The sequence below is a fragment of the Simochromis diagramma genome, unplaced genomic scaffold (genome assembly GCF_900408965.1).
Source record: "Simochromis diagramma unplaced genomic scaffold, fSimDia1.1 OVJJ01000344.1, whole genome shotgun sequence".
Taxonomy (NCBI): Eukaryota; Metazoa; Chordata; class Actinopteri; order Cichliformes; family Cichlidae; genus Simochromis; species Simochromis diagramma.
In genome coordinates, this window is record NW_024387375.1 from 4,346,474 (window position 1) to 4,370,306 (window position 23,833).

General features: G+C 42.0%; 1 protein-coding gene across 4 annotated transcripts in view; it reads right to left on the bottom strand.

Moving 5' to 3' along the window:
- ift80 (intraflagellar transport 80 homolog (Chlamydomonas)) overlaps positions 1-23,833 on the bottom strand; it is a 48,952-nt gene that overhangs the window by 3,904 nt on the left and 21,215 nt on the right. For 3 of the 4 annotated variants that reach the window (XM_040009272.1, XM_040009270.1, XM_040009274.1), the window contains exons 9-16: positions 18,637-18,816; positions 17,108-17,226; positions 16,399-16,473; positions 15,670-15,833; positions 15,515-15,579; positions 3,554-3,689; positions 3,267-3,414; positions 1,461-1,632 (exon numbers count right to left, since the gene is read on the bottom strand). In XM_040009272.1, coding sequence (XP_039865206.1) covers positions 1,461-1,632; positions 3,267-3,414; positions 3,554-3,689; positions 15,515-15,579; positions 15,670-15,833; positions 16,399-16,473; positions 17,108-17,226; positions 18,637-18,816 — 1,059 coding nt within the window. The remainder of the gene's footprint in view (positions 1-1,460; positions 1,633-3,266; positions 3,415-3,553; positions 3,690-15,514; positions 15,580-15,669; positions 15,834-16,398; positions 16,474-17,107; positions 17,227-18,636; positions 18,817-23,833) is intronic. The other variant, XM_040009273.1, reaches the window with a different exon arrangement.

Here is a 23,833-nt window from a genome sequence, read left to right on the forward strand (position 1 = left end):
CTTTTAAGCTGGTTAAAATTGCAAAAACTCCCTTTAATCCTGCACATGTTTCAATGAATCACTGCACTGCATTTCCAATTTTCCAGACTTTTGCCTAGTACTGTATGTTGTAAATCTCATCTTGGTGGACATAAACCAAGTAACAGCTGAGCTGTTACTTACTTAGTTTTAGAAACCAATTGCTACGGAGAGATGAAGTAAAAATTCAGTCCTTTGGCCACATTCACAAATGACATGTTTAGCAAAAAAGCACTTAATGAAAAGAGGATGTATCAGTGGGCATAAGGATAGAGTACAACTGTATCTTCAATGCATTCTGGTACACTTTACTCATACTTTAACCAAGTCTTTAAACATGCATGACACACACAAAAACAGGAGGTATTTGCAGTACAAAACAACTATAAATGTAAACAAATGTGTCACCACTTTATTTCCTGCAGCTGGATTAATTAAAATTTGACCACAAATGGGCCAGCAGTTGAGCAAAGCTGAACTCCAGAGTCACCACTCTGTAATCTCCTGCTTTTTTCAGTATCCATCACTAAGAAAAACAGCTCCAATTAGAAACCACTCCTGCAAACAACAAATATCATCGGCAGGACTTGCCAGAGATCGTAAACATGACAACACAACTTCACGTGAAACAATTTCACATGAAATAAACCTTTTTTTGCCTACTTAATTGTTAGGTTATAAACTTTAGTCACTGTATGTTAGGTCTGTGCTTCTTGCCTTAATTTATAACATGTTTCTGTTGACTCCTGTCAGGTGAGCACTTACTGACAACAACTGTGGTTCTGGGAAAAGCCACCAAACTCTTACCAGAAGCAGAGAGGATGGGGTCAAGGAAAAAGCTCTTAAAACTGGTGCCTCTCTCCATCCCTTTTGTTCCAACCACCCTTTGCTACTTGTTGTCCGTTTCTCCAAGCTTGTGGTTATTGCATCATTGCCTAAGCAAAGACACAGTCTCACACTGTGCTCAGTGTGTGTGAGTAATATGTTTGGAAAATCCACACATGCATGCAGCAGAGTGTGTATTTATGAGTGAGGTTTGGGGGGTTAATCTGGTAAATGGAGTCACCAGGCTAATTGAAGCTAATTAAAGCCTGCTGGTCAGGTCCCATAAACCTGTCTACTACTTTCTGGTTCAGACATATTATCCATGCATACACGTGACATACGCCATGGGAAGCTGAACTGTACCAGAGCCCCAAGACTGGAGGATATTTAACACTACCACAAAACTGCTAACATAAATACAACGTGAAAGAAATGTAGTAATCAATGCTAAAACTTAATGCTCACTATGGCTTTGCTTGTACAGCTAATGCAAAGACATACACAGTTCTACAAACACTGAGACCAATTGTACAATGATGTCACATCACTTACATTAAGCACATATAGAAATCACTGACACAAGTAGAAAAGAGTAAAAGACATTTCCAGTATCTTACTTTTGCATAGCAGCAGAGGCGCAGTGCATCCTCCCAGCGCGCAGAGATGCTGTATTCATGCAGGAGGGCAGGAAAGGGTAGTACACTGCTGTACACCAATGAACCATCTCCTTGGCGTAATGTCACTTTGGTGCCAATGTAGTTTAGAACTTGGGGTGCACGTCTGAATTCACTTTGCAAAGACACACACAGTTTGTTACAGTAAATACTGCATTGACAGAGGGCAGAGGGAAAAATGAGTTTGTTATGCATAAATAACATGTAAATGATTCCTGACGCTGCTTCGACAGACTCATTAACAGTGCAGATTTTACCAGTTTCCTCTACAAGCACGGCATATGTAAACCTGATAAAATGGCCCAACAGCCATGGTACCACTGTAACTTGTACTGTTCTTAGGGCGGCCTGCTTCCTGTAGAACACCATCATTGGTCATTTTTTTTAGATACACCTTGCTAGTACTGGGTTAGGTCCCATTTTGCTTTCAGATCTGCTTAATTCTTCATGGCACAGATTCAAAGGTGCTGGAAACATTCTTCTGAGATTTTGGTACATGTTGACATGATAGTATCTGACACATCTCAGTAGCTTTTGAAATACTCAGCCTGCCTGGCACCAGCAACCATGCCACATTCAGAGTCACTTAAACCACTTTTCTCCCCATTCTCAATGCTAAGCTTGAACTTCAGCTGGTCACCTTGACCATGTCTAAATATGTAAATGCACTGGGTTGCTGCCACGTGACTGGCCAATTTGACATTCGTGTTAATCAGCAGTTGAACAGGTATATCTAATAAAGTGGCTGGTGTATATCCAACAAACCTAAAGAGAAACTTTCAAAAATTTGCAGTTTCTGATGATTTATTAGCTTTTGCCACTTAGACTTTGGTGTTCCTCAAATTTCTGCCTGCTTGAGCACTAAACAGGAATAATAAAACCAGTGAGTGAGTCCAAAATGTGCACAAAAGGTTTACAACCAAGTGTTCAGATTAGTGTAGCAGACACAAGTATAGTTTACAATTGCCTGTACTGACAGTGCAGGCACTCTGCCTTCAATGCTGGCTAACGCTGAGGAGTTCTGGCCAGAAAGCTTTGCACAGTTTGATAGATGTTGGCCATATGCATTTTGCTTTGGAGAATGAGTTAAAAGGTACAGAAAAGCTGCCTCCATTTCTGCTCTTAGTTCATATTTGACATCTTTTCCAGAAACCTCTCAGATGAAAATGCAAGGGCACTGAGAGGTTTTCTTATATACTTCTATCTACTCTGGCCAACTTTAAACCTGAATATAACCTTTTGCTGCTTTTGTAATAGGAACTTACTCGCCATTCTGGTGAATGGTATCAGCTGTTACATGCTAAAGTCACCAATTAATTCTCATCCCCATTTCTTGTACTGCATAATACCTCTCTGTCAGAACATCTAGAATCTCCCCACGTAAGGTGGTTTTTAGAGTTGGTGCTTTGACGCACCAGACATGGTTAAATTGGCAACTGAGTATTAACAGGCACATTTAATAGAAGTGTCAAGTCCTCATAAGGAGGTTGGAGGATTGGTGGTGTGACATCTATTAGAATTAACAGCCAGGAGATGCTGGTTCACATCCTACTGGAACCTTAGTTTTGTTTTCCTTTTACATCCACTTGCATCTACCTGTAACAACAATAACCTTTCTTTTTGAAAAACAACTCATTGGCCTATGACCAATCACTCTCACTAATGCATTACCCAGTGTGTCAAAGCATAGACACTAATTGTTTATTAATTAGTCACACCAGGGGCTTTGCGAAAGCCCAGGGAAATTACCTGCCATCTTTTATGCACAGTGTCTTCGGTAATAATTCCTTGTCAGTGAAGACAACACTTGGGTAGTACCACACTGTCAGCTGGTTGTCTTGGATTCCACACAGGATGTTAGCAGCATCATTCCAGGCCATACTATGAACCATGCTACCTAAAAGATAGAATATGCATGCAGCTATTACAGTAATCTAACCTTAGTTGCACACACACGCGCGCGCACACACACACACACACACAAAACAAAGAAAGTCATCACCGATCTTGTTAAGTGCATTCCCTCCATGTCTCACCAATTTTGCAGATTTTGGGTTCTCGTCCAAGATGACGCACGGTGGTCAAATAAAGGTCACGGTTCTTGTCTATCAGGGCAATTTTCCTGTCAGTAGATGGGCCACACTGATCCAAAGCTATCTCCAACACCTCCTGCTACATGGAAATGCACACACACATACACACAAACAAGTAAATAGGTAAGTGGGAATAGGAAAGGACAAAAGATCAGGAAAAGAAAGGAAGAGGGAGAGGCAGTTTATACCGTGACCCAACAGTCTTTCTGCCAAATGTGTGTGCTTGTAGAGTGAGGGAGAGAGAGAGAGAGAGTCTGTGTGTGTGTGTGTGTGTGTGTGTGTGTGTGTGTGTGTGTGTGTGTGTGTGTGTGTGTGTGTGTGTGTGTGTGTGTGTGTGAGAGAGAGAGAGAGAGAGTGAGTGAGAGAGCGAGAGAACCTGTGTGTGTTTCTGGCCAGAATTAGCTGGCTTTGGTCCAGTATCTTGGAGCTGTAGCATGCTGGCAGACAAAGCCATGCTGACAAACAGTAACTACTGCTACTTCAACTTCTTTTCCCTCTTTTCTAATTCTTTTCTTCTTTTTTCTCTCTCTCACTCTGATTCCAAACCCCATCTTCTACAGGGAGTGCAGAATTATTAGGCAAGTTGTATTATTGAGGAATAATTTTATTATTGAACAACAACCATGTTCTCAATGAACCCAAAAAACTCATTAATATCAAAGCTGAATGTTTTTGGAAGTAGTTTTTAGTTTGTTTTTAGTTTTAGCTATTTTAGGGGGATATCTGTGTGTGCAGGTGACTATTACTGTGCATAATTATTAGGCAACTTAACAAAAAACAAATATAGACCCATTTCAATTATTTATTTTTACCAGTGAAACCAATATAACATCTCCACATTCACAAATATACATTTCTGACATTCAGAAACAAAACAAAAACAAATCAGCGACCAATATAGCCACCTTTCTTTGCAAGGACACTCAAAAGCCTGCCATCCATGGATTCTGTCAGTGTTTTGATCTGTTCACCATCAACATTGCGTGCAGCAGCAACCACAGCCTCCCAGACACTGTTCAGAGAGGTGTAGTGTTTTCCCTCCTTGTAAATCTCACATTTGATGATGGACCACAGGTTCTCAATGGGGTTCAGATCAGGTGAACAAGGAGGCCATGTCATTAGTTTTTCCTTCTTTTATACCCTTTCTTGCCAGCCACGCTGTGGAGTACTTGGACGCATGTGATGGAGCATTGTCCTGCATGAAAATCATGTTTTTCTTGAAGGATGCAGACTTCTTCCTGTACCACTGCTTGAAGAAGGTGTCTTCCAGAAACTGGCAGTAGGACTGGGAGTTGAGCTTGACTCCATCCTCAACCCGAAAAGGCCCCACAAGCTCATCTTTGATGATACCAGCCCAAACCAGTACTCCACCTCCACCTTGCTGGCGTCTGAGTCAGACTGGAGCTCTCTGCCCTTTACCAATCCAGCCACGGGCCCATCCATCTGGCCCATCAAGACTCACTCTCATTTCATCAGTCCATAAAACCTTAGAAAAACCAGTCTTGAGATATTTCTTGGCCCAGTCTTGACGTTTCAGCTTGTGTGTCTTGTTCAGTGGTGGTCGTCTTTCAGCCTTTCTTACCTTGGCCATGTCTCTGAGTATTGCACACCTTGTGCTTTTGGGCACTCCAGTGATGTTGCAGCTCTGAAATATGGCCAAACTGGTGGCAAGTGGCATCTTGGCAGCTGCACGCTTGACTTTTCTCAGTTCATGGGCAGTTATTTTGCGCCTTGGTTTTTCCACACGCTTCTTGCGACCCTGTTGACTATTTTGAATGAAACGCTTGATTGTTCGATGATCACGCTTCAGAAGCTTTGCAATGTTGAGACTGCTGCATCCCTCTGCAAGATATCTCACTATTTTTGACTTTTGTGAGCCTGTTAAGTCCTTCTTTTGACCCATTTTGCCAAAGGAAAGGACGTTGCCTAATAATTATGCACACCTGATATAGGGTGTTGATGTCATTAGTAAGTAAGTAAGTAAGTAAGTAAGTAAAACTTTATTTATATAGCACCTTTCAAGATAAAAATCACAGAAGCTAAAACCTTAAAATAAAAATCAACTAAAAGCAAGTTTAAAAAGATGGGTTTTTAGCTGTTTTTTAAAAGCGACCACTAAGTCCACAGATCTCAGGCTCAAAGGGAGAGAGTTCCACAATCTGGGGGCCACAGTTCCAAAAGCTTTGTCGCCTTTTGTTTTCAGCCTCGTGTGCTGGACAGCAAGCAAGCCCTGGTCACATGACCTCAGGGACCTGCTGGGAATGTATGGATGCAAAAGTTCACTTATATATGTTGGTGCTTGTCCATGCAGGGCCCTGAAAGTCAAGGTCAAAACCTTAAACTGGATCCTGAATTTAACGGGGAGCCAGTGCAGCTGAATCAGCAGGGGTGTGACATGGGAAAACTTGGAGGACTTGGTCAGAAGCTTTGCAGCAGCATTCTGAACAACTTGCAGACGATCCAAAGAGGCTTTACATAAACAAGTAAACAAAGAATTACAGTAGTCCAGACGAGATGAAACAAATGCATGAATGACAATTTCTAATTCGGAGCGCGATACAATGGGACTCAGCTTAGCAATGTTTCTCAAATGATAAAAACAGGAGCGAACCAAAGATTTTACATGGGCATCCAAAGTCAGAGCTGAGTCAATACTAACACCAAGGCTCCTAATAGACGGTTTTGCAAATGTAGCAAGTGGACCCAAGTTTTCCATAACACTAGGTACAAAAGTTTTAGGAGCACAAACAAGAACTTCAGTCTTCTCCTCATTTAGTTGAAGAAAGTTTCCAGCCATCCAACATCTAATGGAGTCTATGCACTTGTGCAAAATCTGTAGCTTGGAAACATCATGGGGCTTAAAGGAGATATATACCTGAATATCATCTGCATAGCAGTGATACGAAATGTCCTTAAAAGTGCTCAATAAGTGTTGAAGAGGAAGTAAATACAGTAAGAACAATAAAGGCCCCAAAACTGAACCTTGTGGCACACCATAGGCAAGAAAAGTAGAAGAGGAACTGTACTTAGAGGTAGCCACAGAAAAGGATCGTTCATGCAAATAGGATTCAAACCAGTTCAAAGCAGCCCCTGATATACCCACCCAGTCTCTCAGCCTATCTAGCAGAATATGATGGTCCACAGTATCAAAGGCGGAGGTCAGGTCCAACATCAACAGAACGGAGCATTCTCCTGCATCACATCTCATTAAAATGTCGTTGGAGACTCTAAGAAGTGTAGTTTCAGTAGAGTGAGCTCTACGAAAGCCAGATTGGAATTTATCCAGAATGCTGTATTCATTAGACCACACCCCTTCTCATTACAGAGATGCACATCACCTAATATGCTTAATTGGTAGTAGGATTTCGAGCCTATACAGCTTGGAGTAAGACAACATGCATGAAGAGGATGATGTGGACAAAATACTCATTTGCCTAATAATTCTGCACTCCCTGTATTTTTTTTCTTTTGTCTTTATTGTCTCTAATCTTTTGGGATTTGTGGTATATTTTCTAAATCAGACTGTCCAAACCTAAAATTTCAACAAACTGTGTGTATGTATAGATGAAAATTAGCAATTAGAATCATCACTGAATTTCACTAAAGCTTGAAGGTTGCAAGCAAAAAGTCAACCTCCTCAGCAGGTGATCCTAAGGACACGGAAAATAAGGAGTGGAGATGGGTATTGCCAGCCTAAATTATCAACATGATCGATATTTCAGGGAAAAATGCTTTTAACACAGCCCCATTTCAACAATTACAGCAATGAAAAAAAAATATGCCAGGACAAAGATTTACAGTCAGCAGTTTCAAACTTTTTTTTCCTTTCTCTTTTGGTCAATGACTTTCCCAGGGTCAGGGTGTATGTGGAATGTAACCTGTTATTCCACAAAATAATCTATCAAACTACACTGTAAAATGCTATTTAGCAAGACCCGTTAGCACACCTCTACTCATGGAAAACAATAGCATTCAAAGTTCTACAGGGAGTGCAGAATTATTAGGCAAATGAGTATTTTGTCCACATCATCCTCTCCATGCATGTTGTCTTACTCCAAGCTGTATAGGCTCGAAAGCCTACTACCAATTAAGCATATTAGGTGATGTGCATCTCTGTAATGAGAAGGGGTGTGGTCTAATGACATCAACACCCTATATCAGGTGTGCATAATTATTAGGCATCTTCCTTTCCTTTGGCAAAATGGGTCAAAAGAAGGACTTAACAGGCTCACAAAAGTCAAAAATAGTGAGATATCTTGCAGAGGGATGCAGCAGTCTCAAAATTGCAAAGCTTCTGAAGCGTGATCATCGAACAATCAAGCGTTTCATTCAAAATGGTCAACAGGGTCGCAAGAAGCATGTGGAAAAACCAAGGCGCAAAATAACTGCCCATGAACTGAGAAAAGTCAAGCGTGCAGCTGCCAAGATGCCACTTGCCACCAGTTTGGCCATATTTCAGAGCTGCAACATCACTGGAGTGCCCAAAAGCACAAGGTGTGCAATACTCAGAGACATGGCCAAGGTAAGAAAGGCTGAAAGACGACCACCACTGAACAAGACACACAAGCTGAAACGTCAAGACTGGGCCAAGAAATATCTCAAGACTGATTTTTCTAAGGTTTTATGGACTGATGAAATGAGAGTGAGTCTTGATGGGCCAGATGGATGGGCCCGTGGCTGGATTGGTAAAGGCCAGAGAGCTCCAGTCTGACTCAGATGCCAGCAAGGTGGAGGTGGAGTACTGGTTTGGGCTGGTATCATCAAAGATGAGCTTGTGGGGCCTTTTCGGGTTGAGGATGGAGTCAAGCTCAACTCCCAGTCCTACTGCCAGTTTCTGGAAGACACCTTCTTCAAGCAGTGGTACAGCAGTGTTTGTTCCAAGATGGCGCCGAGTATGGCAGCCTCGTCGCGAGCTCCCCCAAGCAACGGCTTTCTTCTGTGTTTAATTTTACTTTTCCTTTATTTTTTCACGAGCAGCACTTGTCTCCTTGTGTACGACCGACAAACCTTACTGGACATAAAAGACGGTCTTTCTTATAACTTTCCGGAGTTCAAGTTTTGCAACACGGACGCTCCGTTTGCAGACCCCCCATTCATCTCACCTGAGACGCCTTTGTTCTCTGGCCCTGGAGGCCGCAAACGCCGACGCAGAGGGAGAAGATCTGGCGTTCTGGTTCGACTGAGACGGCGCACTTACAGACCACCGTTACCCCAGTTTATTACTGGCTAATATGCAGTCTCTGGAGAACAAGCTGTGCGAGCTTCGGGCACGGATCTCATTCCAGCGAGAGATGCGGGACTGCTGCGTGATCTGCCTCACAGAAACCTGGCTATCGGACAAAGTACCGGACTCCGCAATACAACTGCCGGGGTTCTCTGTGCACCGCGCGGACAGGTCACAGGATCTTACTGGGAAAAGCAGAGGCGGTGGTGTGTGTTTCATGATCAACAACAGCTGGTGTGATTATGCGAACGTGCACCCGGTCAAATCCTTCTGCTCACCGGACCTGGAGTACCTGATGATTAAGTGCCGGTCATTCTGGCTACCGAGGGAATTTACAGCAGTGATTATTACGGCTGTTTACATTCCCCCACAAGCCGACACTGACCGTGCACTCAGGGAACTGTACAGCGCGATCAGCAGCGAGGAAACCGCACACCCAGAGGCAGCGTTTATCACAGCCGGAGACTTTAATAAGGGAAACCTGAAGAAAGTCTCACCAAAACTCCATCAACACATCCTTTTTAACACACGTGGAGATCGGCTACTCGACCACTGTTACACCTCTTTCCGGGATGCGTACAAAGCCCTCCCCCGCGCCCCATTCGGCCAATCAGATCACTGCTCCATCCTGCTCCTGCCCGCCTACAGGCAGAAGCTGAAACAGGAAGCTCCAACCCGGAGGGCGGTGCACTGTTGGACGGACCAATCGGAGTCTGCGCTGCGGGACTGTTTTGATCACGCGGACTGGGAAATGTTTCACGTGGCCGCCAGAGACATTGATGAATACACAGACTCAGTCTGTGGATTTATCAGGAAATGCGTGGAAGATGTCGTCCCATCCAGAACAGTCAAATCCTTCCCAAATCAAAAACCCTGGATTAACGGAGATGTTCGCGCGGCACTGGCGGCACGGAACACCGCCTTTGCCTCCGCGAACACATCGGACTACAAACACGCACATTACCAACTCCGGGAGACGATCAAAGCAGCCAAACGTGAGTACAGGGACAGGGTGGAGCAACAGTTTGACAACCCTCGGAGTATGTGGCAGGGACTAAACACGATCACAGACTTTAGAGGGAAAACCAGCACACCGCAGACCACGGCCTCTCTGTGTGAGGATCTAAACGTATTCTACGCTAGATTTGACGCAGCGAACACCATGAGACTGGACAGTGTGCGCACCGCGGATGACGTCAGTGCGTACACTGTGTCTGAGGAGGATGTGCGGAAGTGCTTCAGGAAGGTGAACGCACGCAAAGCTACTGGTCCGGACGGGATTCCCGGCCGCGTCCTCAGGTCATGCGCGGCTCAGCTGGCTGGAGTGTTCACGCACATCTTCAACCTTTCCCTCTCTCTGTCTGTAGTCCCAGCCTGCTTCAAAATGGCCACCATCGTCCCTGTACCCAAATCCTCCACCATCTCCTCATTGAACGACTGGCGACCTGTAGCCCTGACCCCCATCGTAAGCAAATGCTTCGAGAAGCTGGTCAGGGACTTCATCTGCTCTGCACTACCCGACTCACTGGACCCTCTACAGTTTGCATACCTCCACAACAGGTCCACTGATGATGCCATAGCCCTGACACTACACACTGCCCTGTCACACCTGGAGAAGAGAGACACGTATGTGAGGATGCTGTTTGTAGATTACAGCTCAGCATTCAATACCATCGTTCCCTCGAAGCTGGACAGGAAACTGCAGGATCTAGGACTGAGCAGCTCCCTCTGCAGCTGGATCCTTAGCTTCCTGTCTGACAGACGCCAGGTGGTCAGACTGGGCAGCATCACCTCATCCCCCATCACACTGAACACTGGTGCTCCACAGGGGTGTGTACTGAGCCCTCTCCTGTACTCACTCTACACCTACGACTGCACAGCCACTAACAGCTCCAACATCATTGTGAAGTTTGCGGACGACACTACAGTGGTGGGTCTTATCACCAACGGTGATGAGACGGCTTACAGGGAGGAGGTCAGCGCCCTGACCCACTGGTGTCAAGACAACCATCTCACCCTCAACGTCGCAAAGACAAAGGAGTTGATAGTGGACTTCCGGAGGTGCAGAGAAGTACACACCCCCATCACCATCAACGGCGCTGCTGTGGAGAGAGTGAGCAGCTTCCGGTTCCTTGGAGTACATCTGGCTGAGGATCTTACGTGGTCAGTACACAAAAAGTTCACAAAACAGTGAAGAAGGCGCAGCAGCGCCTCTTCTTTCTCAGGAGACTGAAAAGATTCGGCATGAGCCCCCGCATCCTCAGGACCTTCTATCACTGTGCCATTGAGAGCATCCTCACTGGATGCATCACCACCTGGTATGGCAACAGCACCGCCTACAACTGCAAAGCTCTCCAGCGAGTAGTGCGGTGCTCTGAACGGATAATTGGAGGTGAGCTTCCCTCCCTCCAAGACATCTACAGGAAGCGGTGCCTGAGGAAAGCGGGGAGGATCATCAAGGACTCCAGTCACCCCAGCCATAAACTGTTCAGACTGCTTCCATCAGGAAGGAGGTTCTGCAGCATCCGGTCCCGTACCAGCAGACTGAGAGACAGCTTTTTCCACCAGGCCATCAGACTGCTGAACACGTCATAGACACCTCAGCTTCACTACTGGAACTTTAACATTATGCACTCCACACTGTATATAAATGCCACTTGTTTTGCACATATTCAACTCTGTATATTTTATATATTTTATTATTATTATTATTATTATTATTATTATTATTATTATTATTATTATTGTTTTTTTGTTTTTTTTTACTATTTAATTTGTAAAAATGTGTATACACACACACACACACACACACACACACACACACACACGTAGGAAAATATTTAGTATACACATCCAGAAATGCATACACTATTATATATTGTACATATATTTATTAGTTTCAGGTCGGCCATTCTTGTATTTTGCTCGTTTGTGTTGTTGTGTTTGGCACATCTCTGTTGCCTGTGGGGCTCGCACACAAGAATTTCACTCGCATGTGCTGTGCCAGTGTGCCTGCACATGTGATGTGACAATAAAAGTGATTTGATTTGATTACAGGAAGAAGTCTGCATCCTTCAAGAAAAACATGATTTTCATGCAGGACAATGCTGACAGAATCCATGGATGGCAGGCTTTTGAGTGTCCTTGCAAAGAAAGGTGGCTATATTGGTCGCTGATTTGTTTTTGTTTTGTTTTTGAATGTCAGAAATGTATATTTGTGAATGTGGAGATGTTATATTGGTGTCACTGGTAAAAATAAATAATTGAAATGGGTATATATTTGTTTTTTATTAAGTTGCCTAATAATTATGCACAGTAATAGTCACCTGCACACACAGATATCCCCCTAAAATAGCTAAAACTAAAAACTACTTCCAAAAACATTCAGCTTTGATATTAATGAGTTTTTTTGGGTTCATTGAGAACATGGTTGTTGTTCAATAATAAAATTATTCCTCAAAAATGCAACTTGCCTAATAATTCTGCACTCCCTGTAGATAAAGTGATCACTGCAGCATTTATATTAAAATTAATTTGGCCTAATCACAGTAATCACTAGCTGAGGTAAGTCTGCAAATTCTCCCTGCTGATGAGCTATAGATCGTAACTTTTGATGAGGAAGCTAAAAGAGGCTGCTATCCTGGCTAAAAACCATATAATGGTACAAATACAGTTGTGGTCAGAAGTTTCCATACACTCATCCTGGACACAAACGTCCGAGTAGTTTTGATCTTGTGATTTCTTTGAAATGTTCTTTTTCCAGAGCAGAATGATTAAACAGCATGCATCTTTAATGGCTTTAAAACACTAGAATTGGGTGAACAAGTTTGAATTTATTTTGGATTTTCTCTAATCAACACAGGACAAAAAACATGCATACAGGCTCAAATACATAGATACAGTGGGGCAAAAAAGTATTTAGTCAGCCACCAATTTTGCAAGTTCTCCCACTTAAAAAGTTGAGAGAGGCCTGTAATTTTTATCATATCATCCTCTATTGTGTTGGACATTTCATTGTTTTTCTTTACGCTACCTGTTCTGACCGGTCTCCCTGATGTGATGTTTGTGTATTGTATGTATAAGAATTTCTTTGCAAATCAGACAATGTGATTTTCTGGATTTTCTTTCCTCATTTTGTTTCTCACAGTTGAGGTATACCTATGATGAAAATTACAGGCCTCTCTCATCTTTTTAAGTGGGAGAACTTGCACAATTGGTGGCTGACTAAATACTTTTTTGCGCCACTGTGTAGCCCCAGTAATGTTAAATGTCCGTTAACTAGTTACACCTTCATCAGATATTGTTGGTAGCCATTAACAAGCTTCTAACAACTGTGGTCAGATTCCCGGGTGTTCCATCAGTATAAAGTTCATGGTAGGCTTGAATCTGGGTTGTTTCTGAACATCCCAACTAATTTCCTCTCATCTGAGGGTGACGCTTGTGGTCTTCTACCAGACCTCGTTAAAGACGTGAGACATCAGAATAACTTGTGAGTAAGTACAATTATGTAATGATGACAATGGAATCTGCAGTTGTTTAGAAATGGCTACAAAGAATCTTCCCAAATTGTGTAAATCTGCAATTATCCTTCTTAGACCTTCATTGAATTCCTTGGACCTTCCAATTCTTTTGAGTATTGGTCAGTCCAATGAATGCTGTCAAACAAATTATTTTAATGCTGACAAAGAGAAACTACCAGACATAATAGGCCTAGATAGATAGATCAAGTTAAAATACATTGTAGAACTTTTCACAGCACTTAATAAACAATTTAAGTGAGTGTATGTATACATTTGAGCCTCTATGTATACTTGACCATGTGTATTAGAGAAAATCCTAAATAATGTCAATAAAGTTGTGTGCTTTACAATCATCGCATTCTGGAAAAAGAACACTTCAAAGAAATCATTAAAAGCCCCAAATTACCATGACTTTTATGCCCATGATGAGTGTATGGAAACTTCCAACCACAACTGTTTGTCACCAAGGTCGCAGCAGCACTGACAAGGACACATAAATTTCACTTTATCCCTTTTTGATCAGATCATGCACTAAATTCTGCCCCTTTAACATGATAAGGCCATGTTTTAAAAAAAGGTATTTATTGCTGTAACTAACTAAGCTGTAACTGAACAATTCATGCACATGGAGACAGTTTATCTTATTAATAGGAAGATTTCTTTTTCATGTAACTTCATCTTCTGCTGCTCAAGATAATAGGAGGTTTTGCTGGCAATACAAAATTAAAGACAGAGCATTTTAGGTGTAAATTCAGAAGGCTCATATCACTACTTATAATTCAGCTCAGTTCACAGAAAGAAAACATATCTTGAAGGAAGACGTGATGAACAACATGGATGTATTAACGTACATCTTGCTCTTGTGGCATTATTTTCTGTATGAGGATTAATGCTATGAAAATACTTTATAATCAGTATTTGTCATCATTTTATGATAAGCATCTGTAAAAAGAGAGAAAACCCCAATAATTAGGCAATTCCCTGTGAGCAAGCATTTGGCAACAGTGGGGAGGAAGAACTTCCTTTTGAGAGGAAACCTCCAGCTGAACCCAACTCAGAAATGGGCAGCCATCTACCGTGACCAGATCGGGGGTGAGGAGAAAGAAAAGAATGAAAAGTGGAGCAGAGAGAGAGGCCAAAACAGAAACTACATGGGAAGGAAGACAAAACTTCAAGATATGCTGTAGTGGCATGTAAATGAATCAGAAGTTTAAAAAAAACATGTTCCCATGTGAACATTCAAGTAATGATCTAATTAAAAACAATTGCAATTAGTGTTATTACTGTTATTGCTACAGCAAAAGGCTTCAGTTTGATGAAGCATGCATAAAAACCTTTCACTTTTCACTCGGCTGTAGAAAACATAATAAATACAGCTTGTTACACAATAATGGGAGGCTGCATTATACATAACTGAACTGTGTAATACTAAAACTAAACAAATGTGTGTTCACTCTGACTCTGTGTTTTGGTTGAAAAAATAAACACACATTTGAACAGCCACCATCAGACAGCTTCTGTTATTATGTTCTATCATATCAACACATAATAAAACACAAATACTAATGCATTCTAACCAGTCACACTGACAAAAAACCCTAAAACATTTCTACACTTATCTGCTTATCCATAACACTCTGCATTATAACATAATTTTAAGTATCTTCCGAGATGTAGGTCCAAGCAGCAGATATGTGTTGGGTACATCTGTTCAACTGCTCATTAACACAGATATCTGATCAGATGGCAGCAACTCAATGCATTTAGGCATATCACAAAGCTCAAAGCACCTCAAAATAATTTCTTGACCATGATAATGACTTTACTGTACTTAAATGACCTCTACAGTCACCAGTCTCACTCCCCTTTTGGGGTGTGGTGGAAGAGCATCATGGATCAGTAAAAACTGTGTGGCGCTATCATGACAATATGGAAGCAAAATCGCTAATGAATGTTTTTAACACCTTGTTGAATCTTTGCTGCTAAGAAGTAAAGGGGGTCCAACCGGGTACTAGCACTGTGTACTTACTAAAGTGGCATGTGAGCATAAAGTTATCTCGTTTTGTGTAATCAAAGTTTAATAAATAAATAATCTGATGTGGTCAGAGAACTTCCTTGTTGCTGAAGTACATTTGGTCAGAAAGAAAGCAGGTTACTAACCTTGTGGGTCAAGGGCTTCCCATCACCAAGAGCCTTTCCAGTCAGGGCATCAAAGAGAAGGATAACTTGTGAGAGAAAAAGAGAAAGAGGACACAGTAAAAGCACAGTCCATATGATTTTGAAATTTTATAGTAAGCATGGAGTTTTCCCCTCACCTTTTTCATCACTCTTGTCCCGAATGGCTATGGTGTCGTTACTAAGAGAGACACTCTGGGCATTTAGAATATCTGCTCTCATACCCGGGAACTTTGGGGACGATATCAATCGTCCTTCATAGGAGAACGTATACAACCCTGCTCCATCCACTAGTAGAAAATGTCTGGGAGGGGGAGACAAGAGAGGCCAAGTTACTGTATATGCTGTATATTACACATTATACGACTGAGGTAACATGGTGAGGAATAAAGGGGAGCAAACAGGGAAATTAAATACATAACAGACGGTAAGAGTTAATTAACTGACACAAGAAGGTAATTTAAACATTTACTGAACAGCAACACACTGTTAACTTACTCAGTATGACTCATCAATCTAAACTGCGATTACAAAATGGCCAGTAATCTATTTAGCTCCATGCTGAGTGTCAGGGACACTGCACTGGAGTATTGCACAAGAGCTACTCCATATTAATCTAATTTCCCCCAGTGGTTTCACTCTCAGCCTTATTGTATGACAGGGCTGGCTGAGCTAGAGCACAACCCAGCTGTGTGTGTACGTGTGCGTGCGTACATGTGCCCGTGCGTGTTTTTGTGTGTGTGTGTGCTAGGTTGGCTGCTGCTTGATGAGTGGCCAGTGCAGAGTAATGAAGCATTAGAGAAGCTGATAGATGATCCAACAGCCTGTTCTCTCTCCTGCTGCTTTGCTCCTGGAATAAAAAGACTCACTTCTCTGCTTGTAGGATGAGGCTGACTGTTCCCTCCTTTAGGTCAAAGATGAGAGGAGTATTCCAGTTTCTTGAGCTGGCAAAAATAAACAGCACAGTCGCAGACATTAAATAACTGTGCTACATCTGGCACAACTGCAGAGATGAGGAAAAAAAAAAAAAGCAAAAATACGACCCAGAGCAAAAGGGTAAAAAGCAATAAAAGACACAATATTTAGACAATATCAATGAATGGAGAGGAGATAAATCTGCAGAGTGAGCATAAAGAGTGCAGGCCTGAAAACAATCATTATAGGATGAAGTCTGCAGAACATGTTCTCTTGTTCCTAATCCTATATTTTTTTTCCATGAAGTGAAACAAAAAAAAAAAAAAAAAACATCTCCATATTTTACAAAACACACAGATCATGAAGTAACAATAGCCTGAAATGAATCAGCAACTTGGTAAGATTTGGTTGTTTTTCCCTTCCATCAGAACCATTTTTTTCTGTGTGGTTATGTTTTATTTTTGTAGGTTTTTCTAGCTACACTGCATGAGATTTCAGTATATTCTGGTTGAATCAAAAGACTTTTCTCATGCTTTGCTCAGTAAAAGAGGAGCATGTTTTGTACAACAACAAAATATACTGAAAGCACATGATGAGAAACTATGACTTTGAATAGAGGATGAGAAGATTTAAAAAAAAGACAAAAAAAAGAGCAATACTCACTTGTAGACATAGCACTGGAGGGAAGTCGCAACCACTAGGTGACCGTATGCCAGAGATGCTTTGATGACTCGATCTCTAAACTCCAATAAGTCCACTGCATCGTTCAGCACATTCCTCACCTGTGGAAAAGAGAGGAAAGGAGAGGAGAGAGGGGGACTTAAAAGTGGAAAAAAAGTGTAGGGATGACTTGACTTTGCAGAAATTATGACACAGGCACAAACTTTATATTACTGAGCAAACAATTCTCATTTAAAATGCAAAAAAAAAAAGAAACCCCAACAAAAAGGAAAGACGCTAGCTTCACTAGCAGAGGGCTGAACACAGTCACGTACACATTGGAGTGTAGTTATTCGTAATATACACAGGAAACTATATACAGTAAATCCAAGTATACGTAGGTGAGCTGTGGACACAGGGAAAGCAGTTCTTACTGTTTTAAGTGTGTGCGTGCAGCGGTCGGTACTAATTTTTTCACCTGCGTAGATAAATACTTCCCTCCAGCTCTCTGTGTGAATGAATGAAGGAGCCTTTTCCAGCACCAGGTGAAAGGTGGGGTTATTTTTACAGCTTTACAAATCTTCCTCCTCTGCTCCCTCCAGCAATCCAAATTTACATGCAACACAACCAGGAATAAAAAACATTTGACCGCAAGGTGGTAAATTTAGCTGGCTGATTCACAAACCACTGGCAGATGTGCAGTTTTAAAACGGACTTCGAGGAGGAGAGAGGGAGGAGGGAGACAGAGAAGCGCCTGCGAGGCTGAAAATAAATGGCTGATGACCCAACTTTGTTTGGTTTACACAAACTGCACTTGGTAGAGTTGTCTATGGGTGCACATGTGTGTTGGCACACGTGTGTAACCCTGCTTCTGTAGGTGTGTGTGCGTCCCTGCCTGAAAATAAACGAGTGTGTGTGTGTGTACACTTGGGTGTGTTAACCGCATGTAAACGCTACCTTGTGGTGAGTGCAAGTTTAAAGAGTAGAGAATGGTGAAGCGAGGGAGGCGGCGAGACAGGCTGGTCATTGTCATTGCAGGGCTGCACACTGGCACATTGGGAGGGTCCTCCTATAATATATGGCCACAGCTAGCCAAGGCCTGGGAGGCATTTGCTTCGCTGTATAGCATATTTACTCGCCTCTGTATCGTTTGCCGATAGCATTGCACTATTTTTCAATTCTCTTGCTACACCAACATAACGGAGTTGGCTCTGTTAAGTGTTTGAGTAAATATCCATACTCCTTTTCCCTAACAGGCAAGCTTATTTTCAGTGATTTTGGTTTAAACACAGACAGCTCTGAAGAGCAGAAAAGCAACTTTTATTATAGACCAGAAACAAAATGATTTTTACTATGATTCTTTTGGACACGTATATGATTACACCATTTATTTATGCACAAGTTACTGAAACATATTTGTCTTTTGGTTTACTTTAGATTCCGTCAGTCTTTTATCACCTGCTTTGTTAAATTAGAAAGGAAAACTAATTTGATGCAAACACAAACTCATTTGTATGAGGTAATCTTTCTACCTGCATGGTTCTCCTCTTTGTAAGAGTGATCACAAAATTCTTCCACTCCCAGTGCTGCTCCACCACATGGGCAAAGATGACATGTCCGTTGCCGCAGGCCCCGGCCAGCTGGGTGCCATCCGCAGACCAGGCCAAGCTGAACACACTTCCTGTGTTGGGCTTCTCCAACGCATAGGACCACTGGAGAGGGGCGAGATGAATAATGAAATGGTAAATTGTTGGTGATATTAATAAACAATGTTAAACAATTACCTGTGGGGCAGTTTAGGAACTACTGACAATGTGAAGTTTAGCGAGCAGAAGCAGTAAGTCAACACACATGTGAGTGCTTATATGTGTGTATGTGCACATAATATAAACTCTGCCAGAAAGACATAGGCCCAGTCAGTCATTGAGCAGTGATGAACCGTGAGACACAGACAGAGAACTTAGCTCTGCACCGCTCATAAACATACACTGCTATTTTCATCGACTACACTGATGGGGGGCTGGGAGGAAGAGGGGGGGTTTATGGGTGTCTCTGAACTAAAGCTAATTAACAAAATCTCTTCCTTCTTTATATGAGAATAGGTTCAGTAAAGTCAGGGCTGAGAAGGATGGGGAAAAGAGGAGCAAAGAAAGAAATAATGACACTTTTTCTTGTCTGCTGTGCTGCATCAGACAGTCTGTCTGATAGTAAAGAATGGCAAAAGACACAACTGTGAGATAAGGAACTCCTTACTATCCAAGTCAAGGCACCCCTCATACTGCCCACCTCCCCTGTTTTTCTACTCTGGCATAGAACTTAAGAGCAAAGGCTAAGGCCCTTATGTTTTGATTCAGCAAGATTCTGTTGAGACAATGAATAAACTAACAGACAAAAAAAATCCAGTTTGTTATTTTCCAGAATGATCTCTCTGAAGGCCATGGAGTAGTAGGTAAAGGCACAATGAATATGTTTTGTGACATCGAAATTGTTGTTATTATCCATCATCTACAATAACTAGAGCCAATTTTCCTCACACAATAAGCCCTTCTGCCACTAGAGTCCCCCTTCCTCATCCTCCACAGCTGTGCCTGACCTCCTCTCTTGCCTTGAGCGCAAGTAGCTGGCTGACCTGAGTTTCTTAGCTGCAGTCTTCCACACAAACGCATGCATTCACACTGTAACCTGCTTATTAGGGAAGAAAAGTGCTAATGTTAACCTAGCCCTGCCTGCTTGCCTGCAATGGAGAGACAGGTGTGGTGCAGTGGGCCAAGTGCTGCGGTGAACCTTGGAGCAAAGGCCTCAGTGTGTTCGCCGCCTAACACACACGCAGCTGCGGGATGTGAGGTGTATCGTTATTTCCTCTTCGTTGCCTCTGACAGGAGTAGAGGTAAAGTCAGAAAGCTACAGGTTTCTGGGCAGCTGCTTTGATCTCTCTCCTTCTCCTGGTCCCGTCTGCCTCATACAGCCACCACTCAGCTGGTTTTGGTCAGCACCCTCCCAGCAGTTAATGTCATATCAGGACCCAAAATAGCTTTAGGAAAAAGGTCCTTTCCCATGTGGACAAAGGCTAGTTTGTTAAAGTGAGATTAATTTATATTTATCTTTTTCTCCCCTCCCTTCTTCCTTTAATTTCGGCAGCTTCAACTTCCCTTATGCATTACATTAATTACATTTTCTTTAAATCAACATACTTTTTACATATAGATTTTTTTTGTTTTCCTCTCTTCCAAAAGAGTGAAAGTGTTCTTGCTTGAGGTCCAAAGCAGAGCAGCTTGGGCCAGCATTTACAATAACAACTGAACTCATTTATTCTTCTGCTAACATCTTGAGATGACCCACTCTGTGTTAAAGCACACCAAGGGGAAACGAGGGGGGGGGGGGAATGGAAGACAGAGCGATGGATAGATGGAGGGTCAGAGATCAAGCCGAATGTATACAACAGATTGTAATGAAGCAGGACATGTGATATCGGCCTGAGGAGCACTGCTGGATCCATGCTTACCTAATGCTTTTAACACATTGAGCCATTTGACTCTTTCTGGAGCCAGTGAGCGTGTGTGTGTGTGTGTGTGTGTGTGTGTGTGTGTGTGTGTGTGTGTGTGTGTGTGTGTGTGTGTGTGTGTGTGTGGAAAGAGGGAGTTGCTTTTATATGTGTGCAATACACGGCATGTGTGCACCTAAGTTTGAGTTTGCGTGTGAGTAAAAGTACAAAGGAAATGAAAAAAAGTTTAAACAAAATGAATATACGAATGCAGGAAATAAGACAACAGAAATTCAGTGTGAGTTCACATGTTGCTCTAATGTGTACATGTGTGTAAAAGAGGTGAAAATCCTCTGGCTTGTCAAGAGTTGTCAGCCAGTGTCTGACTATGGGACACAAGGGGGGACTCCTATTGCTCTCCTGAGATGGGCGGACTGTGCCTGGAGGACCAGGGATACAAAAATCTTTTCCAGAGCAGCACTCAGAGGAAAGCTCACTCTCTCACTCCATCTTTATCTCCTTCATCTACCTTTCTTTCATTTATTCCCTCTCTCCTTATTGGAAAAGAGTTGAATAATTCTGACACTTGGCTGCTTAACAAGAAACTGGTTAGAAGAACAGAAAGTCCTGCATTAAAAATGACAATACGAGAATAATAAAACCAGCTGACTTAAAGGCAAGGCAGGAGGTTATCTAGAAGAACAACTCTCCTTCTGCATCCCGTGCTGTTGTTTGTATACAGCGAAAGGAAGAAAGACAGGCACAGTCTGATTGATGACTTAGCTTGGCTGCAGTAGGTTTAACCTCATACTCAATTATATTGTCTCAGAGTGTCACAGAATCACAGAAATTTAGAGTCGATAGATATTTGACTTCTAAACGTTCAACCCCCCCCCTTTTTTTTTTTTTAAATACACTGCAAAGCCAGACTGGTGTGCTCCGATTTTAAAGAGGATGTGAGACTGGTAATAAACAGAGGAGAGCAGATCACTGACTACTGCAAGAACAGTAGAGATGGGGGAGCCCAATTAAGGGGGAGCGCAGCAAGGGAAGGTGAATCAGTCTGTGGCAATACATTTGGCAAATGGTTTTACTGCAGCCTGGAGGGGTGGAACTCTGCTGGATACTTGAGAATTCTACTTGACAAGGTTGCAAGGAGATTTAAGATTAGTGCAGAGAGATGTTAAACAGCATCATGAGAGAACACGCAGACAAGGACATGGTCTGTATAGAGGCCAAAATAAAGATTTGGCTGTGGGATGTGGAAGGTGAGTTTCGGCCGTCATCTAGCCAGAGTCCACTCTGGTCATTGAACACCGTATATCCATAATGGGCAGCTTTGTGGTCAGAGGGAAGGTGGCAGACATGACGTTTAGTTCTCAGCTGAGGTTTGGGGGAGAGAGGGTGAGACCCCTGAAAGTCACAATGAGCTTATACAAAAAAAAAAAAAAAAAGGAAAAAAAGATGAAACACTTTACACATAGCAGCAATGCTATATATGCAAGTCTAGGTGTGTACTCCAATGCAGATGAAAACACACTCACACAAATTAAAGTTAAGCAGTTAAAAACTGCTGTGTACCAACGTGAGAAGTTCTGTTTTGTATTCATTGTAAACAGTTTGTGTTTCCGTCTTCTTTTTTTCTTTGTAAACTATATCCACAAATACTCAATAAAAATATTTTGAATTAAAAGAAAAACTGCTGTGTATTTATGAATCAGATGCAGGAAAATGGAAAATAAAGTGCAGCAACTTATTTAAACATGTGGAATCATGAATGGATATACAGTCTATAAAGCAAAAATAGAGTTTCTGCAATTCTAATGCGCTTCGAAGTCAGTATTTGGTGTGACCAACTTTTTTTTTTTTTTTTTAAACACAACCTGAACTCTCTTAAGCAAGCTTTCCTGTAATCTTTTTAATCAGCCTTCAAGAATACTTGAAGGACATTCTTTGGATGTTAGTTATCTTTGGTTCCATTCTCTAGTTAGATGCTTTCACACTGCTTCAACTTTTGAGGACTCGCAGAGGTCAGTCCATGACTGATTCCAGTTTGTTCACCTGTGTGTTTGTCTATCCAGGTATGCTTTTACTGCATTTACAGTGTGTTTGGGATCACTGTCACGCTGAAAAATGAAGCTATTGCCAATCAGTTGCTTTCCAGGTAGTATTGCACGATGGATCGAAATCTGATGCTAAAATGCAGTTCCAAACCATGACAGAGCCTACACAACATTTTACAGATGACTGTAGACACTCACTGTTGTACCTCCGCTGTAAATACTGACAATAATTTGAACGAAAAGTTTCACATTTGGATTTGTCACTCCATGAGACCTGTTGCCACTGATTTTAAGCCCAGGTCTTGTGTAATTTGGCATACCTCAGCCTATTCTGCCGGTTTCCCTTCCTTGAAAATGGCTTCTTGACAGCCACCTTCCCCTGAAGCTCTGGCAAACTGAAGGGCCAGATACATCTCACAGGAAAATAAAATAAATAAATAAATCCAACAAACACCTGACACAGGACCTATTTCTTATGCACACAACTTTCAGACACTAAAACAGATAAACAGATTTTTTTTAACCTCCACTTGTCTAGGATACACCAGGCCAAGTTTCTAGCTAATAGCACTTTGGGAATCACCTTAGTGGGATAGAAAAATACTATTTTATGCCTGTCAAACTGTGTTATCCTTGGCATTTTTCATAGATTTAACTAAAGGGGGAACAAATTATGTGTTTTTGCGAAGGCTGATAGTAACAAATTGCTTTTTTGCTAACCTGTATTTTATGTAAAAACAACACTGGTTCATCTTTTGAGTTAGGCGGCTGTTTCTGCTTGAACAATTTTTGGATTAGGGTTAAGTGACTTAACAAAAATAAAACGTTTCTCTTTTAAAAATGGTCAGGTACAAAGACAGGAAATGAACACAAGTAAAAAAGCAAAAAACAAAAAAGGCCTTCAAAAAGCCTGGAGACCTACTGGTGAAGACTACCTTATAAAAAATGACAAGAAACTGGATCATAAGCAGCAAAATACAATTTGGAAAAAAGGAATGGCTCAATAGCTTCAACAGCATGAAATAAATAGTTTAATAAACCTTAGTATGTACTAACCTTTACCATATTTAGCTGGCTGGTGTTACTACTTGGGGCTATTTTTATTTAAGCGATGATGCGCAGACCCTAGCTTGCAGCATGCAACCACCTGTAAGTGCACACAAGACTGCACACAGTCTTTTGATG